Below are 14,667 nucleotides of genomic sequence, written 5' to 3' on the forward strand. Positions count from 1 at the left end.
GGAGTTGTCGATGAGTGGAGGGAGAGGGAGGAGGGAGGTAGAGGGAGAAAGATGATTTAGGGACAGAGGAGAAGAGGATGGAGAGGTGGTCATGGATAGCATGGCGATCATTATAGCCGGGTTTGTGGAGTAGCGGATTAGGAGAAATGTTATCATGAGCAGACCAGAGAGAAGGGAGAATAGGGATTATGGCTAGGGTTTCTTTCATTCCCAAATCCCAAGCCATACAATAAATCATATATATTATAAATTATATATAATTATATATTATAATCTGAAATGTAAAATCAATTTTGTATATAATATATAATATATTGATTGGGTCAGGTTGGATTAAAAAAATGTAAAGCCCAAGTCTGACCTAATTTTCGTCAGGTCTGGAGAATTAAGGCCGGGCAAAAACCGAAGGACTGAAAACTCCAGTCCAAGCCTAGCCAAAATCGAGTCAGGCTGAGCTAGGCTAGGCATACTTCGCACAAGTCTACCCTAAACTCTAAGCCCTCAAAAACATCCTCAAAATCTGAAATTTTGATATCAATAAATTGTAAAAAGCCTCCAAACAACTATTAAAAACAAGCAACAAGAAAAAAAAAAGTGGTATCCTAATGAATTATCGAGATGCTAGGCTATCCTAGGTGTCAGGATGGTCAAAATTGGTTGTTGCAATCAGTTCATAGAGGTCAGCATAACCAAGATGACCCAATTTTTCATTTATAAAGGTCTTAGATCCATCCCAGGATCTAGTACTCACCGGTCGATTTGAGATGACTGAGACTTATTTAAAATATATATTTAAAATTTTAAAATATTTTTCATCTGCCCCAACTTAGGTCTTTATTGGGTTGGTGGACATGGTCCAACCTAGATTCTCAAAGCTCATTGCATTGGACATGGTGGTCTAGCTTATTGTTTTCTATGTTGAAGGCATACAAGACATACACCACTGAGATGCTATTGACACTGCCAATAAGCACAAGGGCCAATTTGAGTCTGAATGTCATCACTCTCCTTCATACACATACTCGATATGGTGGCCACACCTTCCCTCCACATTTTAGAAGGTGAGGTGCAAATTGCAGATGTCACTAGGAAATGTGGAGAACTAGAGATACTCGGTTCTTTTGGCTTGCGTGTTTGCTTGGGTGGATCGAGTGGACTTATCCCACAAGTTTGTGCATATTGCTTTTATTAGATACATTGGCCCTAGTGACTACTTGACTTAGGTAACAATATTCAGAGAATTGAAGAATCTGCAAGTAAGATTTTCTGTATAAATTGTTTATTTCACGACATTCATGAATAAATTGCAAATAGTTGCTTTGAATGTATGGGTTTTGGGAATCCATATTCTTGAAAGTCACACTATAAGTGAAATATATTAATTGTTAATTTGTGAAGTGGCGCCACAGATTGCATTCAGATTTAGCTACTATCTTTGTCATAATTTCTACAAAATCTCGTGTAAGTTTCAGCTAGTTGAATCATTGAAATTGGTTAATATTTAAATTTATTTTTTGATGCCTCTAATAAGTTGATTGGTTCATTAATTGTTGAAAGTAAGGTCCGCCGAACCGGTATCGGGACTTATACCGGTCGGCAGACTGGTTGGTACGGTATCAGTTCGGTACCATACCGACACACGGTACGCTTGGGCGGCAAAACCGGCATGTCCAATGTTTTTTGAGTTTTTCAAGTTCAATTAATTGGTAATCAATCTTTTTCAATGATTTTAAGTCTAATTTGATGTATTTTGATGTTTCTATAATCTCGGTTTAACCTAAAGATATATCTTGTTGTTTTAAAGTGATACAAAACATAAAATGATTAGTGAGATGTTGCATGCTACAAGAAGCAACATGAAATATCCTAAAATCAACTAGTGAGGTAAAAAACATAAAATAACACAATTAATTACATATATTTAAAATACAACATACATACCGATATCTAAAATATCGTCGAATGGCGATGTCTTTCGTAGATATCCGAATCACTAGTATAGTCAGGAGGCATATCAGTCCACCTCTCTATCTAAGCGGTGTTGTAGTCTTGTATATTCATTTTATAAGGAACGCCTCTAGGTTATAAGCACTCTAGGCAAGGTCCGCCGTACCGGTCCGGACCACTTTCTTTCCCATCAAAAAAAAAAAAAACCACAGCGAGGCGCTGTGGTTCCCCCCCCCCAAAAAAAACACCGTACCGGTGCGAACCGGCCGGTACGGTCTCCGTACCGGCCGGTTCACAGAAGAAAACCGGAAATACCGGTTTTCATCTGTGTCCGGTACCGGTCAGGGACCGTACCGGTACGGCATTCCTTGATTCTAGGATCTCTCGCTGAAGCTTTATTTCTTAGAGGTATCCTCTGATTGATAAAACGGCTGTGAAGGGGCCCATCCGAATAAACCGGCAGCAAAATTTGACTTTTAAGATGTTCTGGGCGTGTAGGATAGTAGGCACCTTTCTGGTGCCTTAGACACACCATATCCATATCTGTATCTATATGGGTCATAGGCTGCCTGTGGTTTTAGGTAATAGGATCCAGCTTTTTTTTGGAGCCCAAAAAAATTAGAGGAAATAAGATGAGGAAGAGGATGCACACCTTATTTAGGCTTGGATCTTCCTTCAATCGTGTTAAATCGCTGTGATTTTGTAAATTGGGGAGAAGGGGGAGCCTTTAGAGTGTAAGTGTTATAGAGGAGTAATATTGGGAAGGCCTCGGGCCTTGCCAACTTCTTTTAACAAAAGGTGGAAAGGGCGAGGGGCCCCGGTTCCGAACGGGGCCAACTCGGTGCGAATTAGACGGTTTGCACTGAGTTCAAACGGAACTGGCCGGTTTTGAACGGCTTCGGCCGGTTTGCGACTGGTTCTGACCGGTTCGGTCCGGTTCCGACCGGCTCGGTTCGGTTCCGACTGGCTCGGGACCCATCCTGCCGGCTCGGGGCCGAACCCAATTTTATTTGAAGAACCGACCCAGTCCCTGCTTGGGTCGGCTCGGTACAAACCGAATCGGACGATTCGGTCCGGTTCGGTCGACCTTGATTGAAAGCAAGATCTGCAATGTTGGTATTGAGTACCATATTGGTAACCAGTTCTCTACAGTACAAGTCTATATGATATAGTACGCAATCCGTACTGAAACAACCCTCAAACCATTTTTATCACTTTTTATTTTAAAACACCTCGAAACGGATTAGTATGCCTCAGTGCGGGTCAATATGCACCTTGGTATAGGGTGGTATGGACCCTAACATGAGTTTCATACCAATTTTGACCTGGTATGTTACGCCCCATATCGAGCGGTTTGGGATAGTACAATGGTCCATGGTTGAAAACATAGTTGATTTTTGCGTATTGTTGTTCCCGAATCTGAGATATAGTTAAAGAACCACTTCCATTTCCCGCCAATCAACCGGCTAACCTTATTTTCTTGTCCGGTCCACCTCTGCCTATGCAGACCCTTTGTAGTTGTCCTGTGTCATGTGATCCCATTTATGTGGCATATACTATTCGATCAATATATAAGCTGTCAATTAAAGATAAATCCTGAACCTTGCATTAACTCAGTGCCTACATTGCTGAACTCTTTGTTGTGTCTTATTTTGACCAAATAGGGTTCTGAATGTGCAACTTGAAATACAATCTGGTAGAAATAAGCTATTTCCTCTTTGGAGCATGGTACCAAGAGTTAGGAAAGAGAACTGGAAAATATGTTCTGTCCGATGCAAACAGTTAGGAAGGGACCTGGGAAATATGTGCTGCCTCTGCACACAGATAGGAGGGGATGCCTAAGATTTTTCAGCTTATGAAAGAAGGGGTAGAATTGGAAAGAGAAAGTGAAGAGACAAATACAAATTACAAGCCAAATAGACAAAATTGAAAATAAATTCACAGAATATGGGTATCCAGATGCATAAATATATTGCCATAGTTCATCAGTCAGAACTCAGAACCTTTTTTATTGATGGTGTTTGTTGTTTGTTTACTTCAACTGCAATCATCAAGCCTTGTCCCTATTATTTGGGGTTCGCTTGTAGTTTCTTGTTGTTGAAAGATAACCTTTCCCCCCGGTCTCTCTATAGGGAATGTTTCAATATTCACTGTAATTCCATAAATTGGGATATGTACTGTCCCTATACTACATTTTGATTCTTACAAGGGGTGATCATGACTAAAAACAACCCAAGATTCTGAAAACCCAATGCTTCCTCCTGAACGATATTGATTACTCTTAATAAGTGAAAATTTTCTCTATCTGTTATCTTTCAGAATTTGCTGAAATGTCTATGAGCTTTTGTATGGTTTCATATCACTGCTTCTATTTTTATGAGATATAAGGGGCTTATTGTGACACTGCTTATGTTACTGCTCAAGCTTGACTTTTGGACTAGATTATGAATTTTGTTTATTATTTCATTAAGTACACAAGTTCATCAATTCCCATCAGATATTTATGTAATCCGCTAACTCATAATGCATGGATTTTCTTGCTTGGCAGGTTGACTTTATGTTCAATACATCAAAACAAGTGCATTTGCTTCGAAAACTCTTGACATCATATTCAACAATTAGTAGTCGCCAAACTATTCTTGCTAGTGCAACTATCCCCCAGCATAACCGTTTTGTACATGACTGTGTACAACAGAAGTGGACTAAGGTTTTCCAATTTGTTTTCTTGTTCATCAAGCCTACATTATTTGTATTATACCTGATTATAAATAACAGATGTTTCTTAACAACACTCTTGGCTGAAGTACAATGTTAGTCATACTTACCTGAATGTTCATCTCTTTGCTGATACAGAATGATGTTGTTCACGTCCATGTCAATCCTGTGGAGCCCATGCCTTCAAACCTATGCCACAAATTTGTGGTGAGATATTTGATACAGAGAGAGATGTTTGAATTCAACTACTTTGTAGTTCAAATATTTTCCAATTCAAGTCATTTTGAAGTTACTCTCCACAAGTTCATAAAACTTCATTGCACAAAGTTATCTGTTGTTATTCAAAAGATTAACAAAATCTGATGTGATTATGGATATATGATTTCATGTTTTCTTGCAGATCTGTAGTAAGAAAGAAAGATTGCAAACTTTGGTATACTTGCTTCAGAAAGACACACCTAAATCTGGCATAGTTTTTGTCAGTGAGCAGGTTTGCGTCCTGTAACTTGGTTAATTTTGAAGCTACTTAGGTTAAAACATCATAATGCATATTCAACTGCTATGCTGTTATGAAGCTGACAATGGAAAACATTGAAAAATTCTTGAGTGATGAAATGTATGCTACATTGTGATGCCTCCTGTAGTTCTTGCAAGTATCTGGCATAGGAGGTGGACCATGTCTCATTTCAATGAGGATGTACAAAATAAATATGATCTTGAAAGTGCTGGAAAATCTCCTAGTTCCCTAAATGTGCTGGATGAAATCAATATTGCTTGGATAAATTGAGGTTTGATATAGGCGTAAAAAAATGTGTCAGGTGATCTACTTGTCATCATCAGGATTAAATGATAGACTTTCCTTTCATAAGATACCTGCTTCCATCCGTTGGCACACACGCTACCTTGTTGTTATTGAATTTGATCATGGTTGTGCAGCAGTCCCCTTGAGACATTAAGTCCCTTTTGACTTTTGTTAAAAGGAATTAATGATTGAAAGTGGATTACGTTAGAACTTAGGCCATCAGCTATTCGTCTCAAGATTAAAACTGATTTTGGAGACAACGAGATGACCAATAGATGAACATATATAGCTTAACATGCATAAGGTGTGAAAGCTTCAAAGACTTTCATAAACAAGGTATCTGCTGAATGCTTAACTTAATTATATGCATAAATTTTTAAGGTTATAAAATGAAAGATGTTACAAGGTAATCTTTATCAAGATGTTCACCTCATTTATACTTGGCTGCTGCTGCTTTTATGTTAGTGCTGACTTGTTGAAAATTGATTAACTCATATAACAATGATAATATTACTTTTTATTTCATATGTTGAAAGTGGCCAAAATTCTGTTAAAGGGTAATGCTGTTATATTTGGTAATTATAGACTTTGAAAAGTGATTATTAACATAAGTCTTCCCATTGCTACTGACATACATGTGCCTTGTTGGAACTACAAACCTGTTCAAGTATAAAAAATAGATGACATTTCATAAAGCTTTTAATTTCTTCATCCTTAAAATACCTCAAGTATGAAGTCAAGGCCCCATCTAATTGTCATGAAATTCATCAAAGAGCTGTATCGAAGTCGGGTCTAGAATAATCCAGCACTGCAGAGGTCTTAAATATGCAATGTTCAAAACTTTGATATTTGTAGCGTATCTGATGCACATCCGATACCTGGACACAAGGTTCGTCGAACCGGTACCAGAATTCGTACCAGTCGGCGCCCGATACATTTCAGTACTGTATCGAACCGGTATGCATAGGGCATGCCAGTTCACGGACCGACACGCCCATTTTTTTTGAGCTTTCAAGAATATTTAGTTGGTAATCACTCTTTTTGGATTTTTTCAATGATTTCAAGTCTAATTTGATATTTTTTTGATGTCTCTATGATCCCAATTTAACTTAGAAGATGTATTTTATTGCTTTAAAATGATTAGTGAGATGTTACATTATACAATGAACAACATAAAATATTCTTAAATCAAGTAGTAACGTAAAAATTAAACAATAATATAATTAATTACATACATTTAAAGTCCAACATACATATCGTTATCTAAAATCGGATCGAGTAGCAATGCTTTCTGTAAATATTCAGACCATCAGCATAGTCTTGTAAGTTCATCCTATAAGGAATGTGCGTCGGGTTATAAGCACTCTCAGATTTCTCACTGAAGCTCTGGCTTTGAGAAGTGTCCTCTTGCTGATAATACGGCTGTGGATTGGCCCATCCGAATATGCCGACCGCAAAATCTGACCCATAAGATACTCCAAGCTGCGTAGAATAGTAGCCACCAGAAGATGCCTCAGATGCATCATATCTATATCCGTATCCGTTTGGGTCATAGACTGTCTGTGGATGCGGCAAATAGGATCTAGTATGCTATTCGAATTTGATATATCTACGGATCCTACTCTACGTGCGAGGTCATCTGCAGCTGCATCGTGTCCTCCTGAATGACCTCGAGGAGTCCATCTTCTATATGCAATCATATCTTCGCGGGCTCTAACAGATTGTGCATTATGGTTCCTATCCTATGTAGCATGTGTAAACTGGGATTCACCACTGAATCGAAGACCACTCTCCGGCTGTGTCTCATAAACGGTGGTCTCCTGTTCTCCACTTTCTTTTCGGCTAGCAGATTCATGACCGTCAGAACTGCTGCTTATGGTCTCTAAATCTGAGTGAACTGACTCCTCGACACTCTCCATTGAGGCTGTAGGTGCCTTTTGTTTTTTTTATTGTGCTGCGCGACGGGTAGCGTAGTCATGTGGTGACCGGCTCTCCTGTGGCTATGACTGATCAGCTGAAATGATGTGTGGAATATTGCTCTCAGCCCATTGCTCTGCATCGACCCTAGCTGGAGGCGATCCTCGCTCATCAAGCTCTGGCTCCTGTTGCTTACCCACAAGCCATATGACCATAGGATCATTCTCATCATCTACGAAAGAACTATGGATCGGATATGTATACTTGAGCTCCACTTCTTCCTGAATGCACTTCAACCTTAATCTCAGATTGTAGTGAACATATATAAGGTTGTTGAGGTGCTTCTATATCAAACGGTTCCTCTACTTGCTACGTCAAACGGTTCCAAAAATATTTTTTTAATTTTTAAATAGTTTATATAATTCAAAAATTAAAATTTTTTATGTCATTATGTAGATCGTCCATAGATCTACAACATATAATAAAACCAAGCTCAAATCGAAAATTAAGGAAATGAGATAGGAGAGAGGAAATGCACCTGATTTAGGCTCGGAACTTTCTTCTGAGCAAGATTTGCTGTACCGGTCAGTATTGTACTGTATCGTGCATATTGTACTGTATTGGTACCGAATTGGTACATAAAAAATGTTATAACTCAGTTCTTTCAGCTGAAGGCTCTGTAGGAACCACTAAGGATTTGATCCATCAATGGCCACTATTCTCTCTGGTTAATAGTTTTTTTAACTCTTTCTAAGGAAGAGGAGATTGGAGAAAATATCTGAAACTTGATAAGTAAGTTCATGTAAAGCCTCTGGAAAGCCTTTCAGGATTAGCTATTCTCCATGTGGAGAATCTCATATGTTCACCTTAAATATAAGCTTCCTTGGAGAAAAGTTTGTTTTGCTCTTTTGTAACCAGTTAAGCTAGTCTTCACTACCAGAATCTTTCTAATACCTGTAATGGTATGCTCACACCAGTTTTGTGTGGGATATAGAATCAGAACTAATAGAAGCCTAAGAAGGCTGCAGAAAAACATTTTCAAGTTTAATATTTGAACCTTTTCTCCATAAAACATACATTCTTGTGACTTTTACCATTGCTAGGATAGCGAATTCGCATGTCATTTAATTTTATGTTGCTGAATTATGGCTGTGCTGTGAAATACTCACTAGGACAGGTAGATGCTTAATAAATATTTGAATATGGAGAGAAGCACCCTTTATAAAGTAGATGGTGCTTCTTGCTACAAAATGTGTACTGGCATTTATTATTGTGATGCTGATAGTATGTTCTTTAAATGAGATTACATTATACTCTGACGTAATTAGCCCTTTATATGCTGATCTTTTTTAAAAAAATCTACAATATACTACAATTTAACAATATATTTCTTACAGTTTCAACGTTGCTTATGTAAATTTCTTGCTTATCTATTCTTATCAGTCTGAGAAATCTAAAAAGCTTGGACAGCCTCCTTCAACAACCTCTATTATTGAATTTCTTAGAGCATCTTATACGGGATGCCTTGAAGTCATTCTCCTAGAAGAAGAAATGAATTTCAATGCTCGAGCGACATCATTCTCTGTAAGTTTGCTTTAGGTGCTAAGGTTCAAAATTGACTAAATATACATCATAATCTTCCAACAGAACTGCAGGTCAAACTACAAATAGTTATTTTTCTACATATATGCTACCAAATTATATTTATCATGTTGCATATTAAACATGTTCTGCTAGACCACTGCACCATGATGAAGTAAACTGATAAACTGATGTTCATTTTTTGGCAAGGGTTATGTGATTATTTAAGTATTCTTATAGTAAGTATATTGTGTAAGCAGTTATTTTCCTTTTATTTTTTCGCTTGAAAGTTGGTTATGTCACTTTTAAAAAATATAAAAGCAACATTATCTACTACCTCACTTCCTTATTCCACTTTAGTTATGTTTTTCTCACAATAAAACCATAGCAATTACAAGTATGTTATCATCACTCATCAAAAGCCTCAAATGATGGTATTAGTGCAATAACCCTTACAGTTGTAATTTTGCAATACCTTTTATAATATCTAAGGATCTTTTAAGCAACCCAAGGAGGCTGGTGTAATCGGTTATGCCAGCCAAAGCCATATTACCAGTGAACAGTGGGCATGAGCACAGGTTTTCTTGGTTGGTCACAAGTTTTTTTTTTTCTTTTATTTTATTTATTCATATTTTGAAGCTTTTATTTTCCTTGGTGTCTAGTTAAGAGATTAGAACAGTTTTTCAAACTCCACAAATTGGATTAATTAGCAGTATCTCTGACAAAAAAATAATCGATCTGTCTAGGACTACACTGAGTTCCATAATCAAGACATCTTCCTAGGGATTTCTATGGATTATCATTTAGTGTTTATGAAGTACACTGAAGATCTCCACAACAGTATTTGGAAGGATCTGAAGTTTTCGAAAGTTAAAAGCACTAGTGAAACCAACGTGAAGGCCATTGGGATTGAGGAAGGAGAGGTGACAAGTCAAAGAACTTGGATGTGATGAAAATTCTAATAGAAAGGAGGATAAGAAGCAAACCCATACAACGCATAAAAATATTTGTGATCATTATAAAAATAGTGGTTACAATGAAGAAAAGTGTTGGAAGCTTCACCCAAAGTTGTCAAAAGGAAAGAAAAATAAGGAGGGAACCAAGAAATAAAGAAAGGTGGCTCTTAACGTGATTGAAATTGAGAAGTTGCCTAAGCTCGAGCAAAACAAATTCTAAACTAAGGCCGATGTAGAGAAACCTTGAGGTAGGGACTATACACAAGCATAGGAAGAGCTCTTCTATGTGAAGATCCAGGTGAAGTAGAGCATCATTAATGTCATCGTAGATCTTGGAAGGAAGAAGAACCTCATCTCTGAAAGTCCAGTTCAGAAGCTGGGACTGAAGTCTACTTGACATCCATGTCCTTACCCTCTCGACTAGATCCAAAAGAATGTTGAGTTGATGATCACTAAGCAATGTACCTTCAAATTCGCCATAGGCATGAAATATATGGACAAAGTAACATCTAAAGTCATTCCTCTGAATGTATGTCAAGTAATCCTATGGAGCCCCTACTTATGGAACCAAAATGTAATCTTCTGTCGATGATAGTGAAGTACCGTTTTGTGAAGGACCGGAAAGAATTTTTAATCAATGCTACCAGAACACAAGAAAACCTTGACTTTGTGACTATTGTGCAAGCGAAAAGACTAGTCAATGTCTGCAAGAAATTTGTTCTATCGATGCTGAAAGAGGTAGATACTTCATGGTAAAGGATGAACTTATTGACAAATCAAAAAGCCAAGAAGTTTAACCAAGGAAATCAGCATTTCCCCTTCTCCAATTTTGATTTAGTATCCCAAACAAGAGGAGACCTGATCTAGGAGGACCACCAAACCTGTTGTGCACTACTTTTGGTCATTTTGAATTGGGGTGGCAATGCTTAACCAGTTTAACCCATTTAACTTGATGTTGTAGGCCGCGTTTTGTTACCTATTTTATAAAATGGTTAGGTTCGAGTCTAGATTTTTGACCTGTTTAATAAAGGGATTGGGTTCGGGTTGACAGATTATTGACCTAACTTGTATCCCAACTTATATTTGGTCCGACCCAACCTGATTGTCACCCCTAATTTTGAGGAGGCTTGGATAGATTAGAAATTGAGTCATGTACCTAACAATGTTCAATCGAGGTGATCATTTTTTTGAAATTGTGTAACTTTTCGAGATCTTTAAAGTTACATCCATCCGTGTGGGTACGACACACCCAATAATTAGAGGCAAATCCCCTTGTTTGGACCTCTAAATTGGTTGTTCAAAGTAAAAGTTTCCTTTTAAGAAAAAAATTAACTAGGTATATCTTTCAATTCAAAAAGAATTAAGTGAAATGGTTGACAGTGGATGCTGAAGCTGAGATCTACATTTGGAGGATTTTAACTTTTTCATACTTTTTCCACTATTCGTGCATATTTTAGAGGCCATTGCTTGTAAAAGGCTTGGGCTAACAAGTGCAATGGCACGGGTTCAAATCTCAGAGCAACCACTTTTCCAAAAAAGGGCCAAAGATTAGGTCTATCCCCAATCCGCTCCTTTCCCAAGGTCGTGGATTGTGAGGACCATAACTAGGTAATGGCTTTTTTTAGTCATGTCTATTTTGAGTAGGTTGTAACCTCTTCCAACTAGAAGAGGAGTCCGACCAGATTTGTTACCTGGACCTCAATAATACAAGTAGAGGTATTGTAATCAATTTTCTTACAGAGTTACTAAGAAAAAGGGACTTGGAACCGTACTTTCAAAATTCTCTTGTTTTTCTATTATTCTTTGAGAGGTCCAGGTAGAGGTGGTTGAAAGAAATCCTTTCTTCTCCTCGATGTTTTTCCATTATTCTTCTTCATATGAGATCTTTTGGCTAAGCATGTCACTTATTCAGTGCACAATTTGTGAGAGGATTGTTTGAGAAGCTGCCAAAGCAACTTACATATCTGTATTTGGCCAGATCTTATTTATATATAACATCTTAGTGCATGTTAGATTTAGAAATGCTGACTGCTCACAGTTACTTCTTGTGGTTGACTAGGTATCATCCCTGTTGTATTACATTATGGACAAAATCTCTTCATCTTTAAGGGTTATTGTGGTTTGATATCTAATATTCAAGATTCATGGGTTTCTGGAAGCCATATCATCCAAACTTATCATGATTGTAGAAATTGGAAAAGAGACAAAGCCATAAATCAAAATGCAACTAATAATGGAATGAGGACGACAACTAGTTCTTTGAGCCCTAGGAAATTAGGATCATTTAATTTTGCGGACAGGAATCGTGATCAGTTATTTAGTTGTATAAGAGGTTGCTGTGTTTCTTCTTTTTGAGGAAAGGTTGCTGCTATGATTCACTGACTCCTGAATGCATCTTTTGCTTGGTTGGATTAATAATGAACTTAGAGTGGTAGTGAAGTTTTATTTGGCAACATAGATTATATTTGAATGTCTGTGGTCGTATATGTTTGAATGAGATGAATGCTGGGTTGCTCATGAATTGCATTTGTAGTAATCAAGTTGCATGGCACATTCCGAGTATTTTATTACTTGGAGGACTAGGCATATTGAGCTTAACCTTTATTGGGGGATATTGAGTTTAACCTGCAGCTTTAAATGACATGTTGAAGATTATGGTTTGAAAAATGCTTTGACGTACAAGAAAAGTTCTTTGGGGGATATTGAGTTTAACCTTCAGCTTTAAATGACGTATTAAGATCATGTTTTGAAAAATACTTTGAGGTGCCGGGTAAGTGCACAAGAAAAGTTCCTTGATTCATTTATGTTGGCTTGCAACTCAATTTTCAACCACCCTCTGGGTATCACACCAATTCCTACAAATTATACCAATCCTCTCAGGCCACATGACACAAGAACTTTCTGTGTGCATGAAATGAGCACCTGTCAGCATTCATCTTATATTATTGATCCATCACATGTACTGATATGTTGTTCTCAACACAATAGTAGGCCTGCTTTAATTTTTTTCCAATTTTTCCATTGGCCCATGGCTATTCCAAAACTATAATCACGCAATCATCAAAGGCAGGCCACCAATGAAGAGTATTTTTTTCTCCATTTTGCCATTTAAAAAAAATGTGTTTTGATGAAATCCGAAATTTATTCCATTTAGTTCCTGTCATGTTGACTGAATACAAAGGATGAAAAGGCATAATTTGCAACTACTTCTGTCAAGATTATAGTCCTCTACATCATCTTGTGCCAGTAAGTTTGTGACATTCCGATACCACACGGTTATTAGATTGCATCTGCTATTCTCTCTAGATTTGAAGTGTTAGCATGCACCACATATTTTGAAATGCTCCTGTTATGATTTTTTACTGAGAAACGAAAAACTTGTTCTCTCCAGAAGGGGGCATGTATTCTGAAACTGATGCCAGATGTAAATGTTCAGGAACTTAGAGAACGAGGTTGCCTTCTTGTGTCGACCGACATAGCAAGCAGAGGATTTGATCTGCCGCAGACAACGCACATATATAACTTTGATCTTCCGAGGAGTGCAGTTGACTATCTCCACCGTGCTGGAAGAACAGGACGAATACCATTCTCCAAAGATAAATGCAGTGTCACAAGTCTCATCACCAAGGAGGAGCGCTTTGTGCTGCAGAGGTTTGAAAATGAGTTGATGTTCCAATGTGAAGAGTTGGTTCTGGAGTCTCTTACAAATTAGCCTTTTTTTTTGTGTGTGTGTGAGAGAGTGAGAGAGAGGAGAGCCATTCTGGATCTACCGATTCTACCCCTTGGCAACATTTTCTTGTGTTTGTATAGGCCCTGCCTTATCTAGGTTTGGCATGGTCTGGACCAGTGCTTTAATTTGATGATTAATAGAATTTGATGTGCCAGTTAGTGAAAAGAAGAAAAAGTTGTGAGAACTTTGCGATGAAAGAAATTTGAAATCTCTCACCAAAAATAACATCTGTTGCTGGCTTTAGCTTTTGGAGATATTTCCATCTAGGATGGAATTTTGAGAACTCAAAATCTTGGCGTGAGAAAAATATTTCACCTCTGCCTGGTTAAATAGTTTATCGACCAGAGACGAACAAATTAAGTTTATTCTGTTTTACCAATGGCAAAAACTATGATTTGTAGTATCTTTTTTTTCAGGCATATAACAGCATGTATTATCGTATATTTATGTAAAACACTGTCGGTCATATTTACAAAATGGCACCACAAGAAAATCTCTAATAACAGAGCACGCTTCCCCTAAACTCTGCTTTGTGTTGCATGGGATTTAACAAAAGACTCATGGTTAATCTTCTTTTTTTTGTGTGTACATCATGGTAAATCTTGTTAAAAAAATTAAGTGTTATACTAGCATAACTTGTGTAAATCATATCTTGTTTTACTTATATAATATTAAACCTGTAACTAATTGTGTCGTAAGATTGCATGTCGATGTTTGCAAAGGAAATCTAACCTACAAAACTAGCTGTAAGGATGAAACCTTTTTTAGCACCCACAATAACTTAACCATGGCTTTTTGTCAAATTTCTAGTAACTTGGAGATGGAACTATAAAGGGTTTTCTTCTGTTGAATTATAAACATGCAAACATGCCAAAAGTACTTTTCTAGTACTTTTTCATGGTCAACCAAATATGCCAAAAGTACTTTCCTAGGCATCCTCTTCCTAGGAATTTGTTTCCCATGAAGGAAAATGTTTCCCATGATCCAAACGAGCCCTAAAGGAAAAGTGGGCTTTTGTT

At 37.5% G+C, this 14,667-nt stretch overlaps 1 protein-coding gene across 3 annotated transcripts in view; it reads left to right on the forward strand.

Moving 5' to 3' along the window:
- The window catches only part of LOC103696541 (P-loop containing nucleoside triphosphate hydrolases superfamily protein), a 37,548-nt gene extending 23,726 nt beyond the window's left edge, over positions 1-13,822 (forward strand). For all 3 annotated transcript variants that reach the window (XM_088719839.2, XM_008778206.5, XM_026800937.4), the window contains 5 exons: positions 4,496-4,654; positions 4,801-4,869; positions 5,063-5,152; positions 8,825-8,965; positions 13,355-13,822. In XM_088719839.2, the coding sequence (XP_088575965.1) occupies positions 4,496-4,654; positions 4,801-4,869; positions 5,063-5,152; positions 8,825-8,965; positions 13,355-13,630 (735 nt within the window). In that variant the 3' untranslated portion in view covers positions 13,631-13,822. The remainder of the gene's footprint in view (positions 1-4,495; positions 4,655-4,800; positions 4,870-5,062; positions 5,153-8,824; positions 8,966-13,354) is intronic.
- Positions 13,823-14,667: the final 845 nt, after the last annotated feature.

The sequence above is a fragment of the Phoenix dactylifera genome, chromosome 4 (assembly GCF_051530095.1).
Source record: "Phoenix dactylifera cultivar Ajwa chromosome 4, Ajwa_hap1_PhDact_Kaust_v1.1, whole genome shotgun sequence".
NCBI lineage: Eukaryota > Viridiplantae > Streptophyta > Magnoliopsida > Arecales > Arecaceae > Phoenix > Phoenix dactylifera.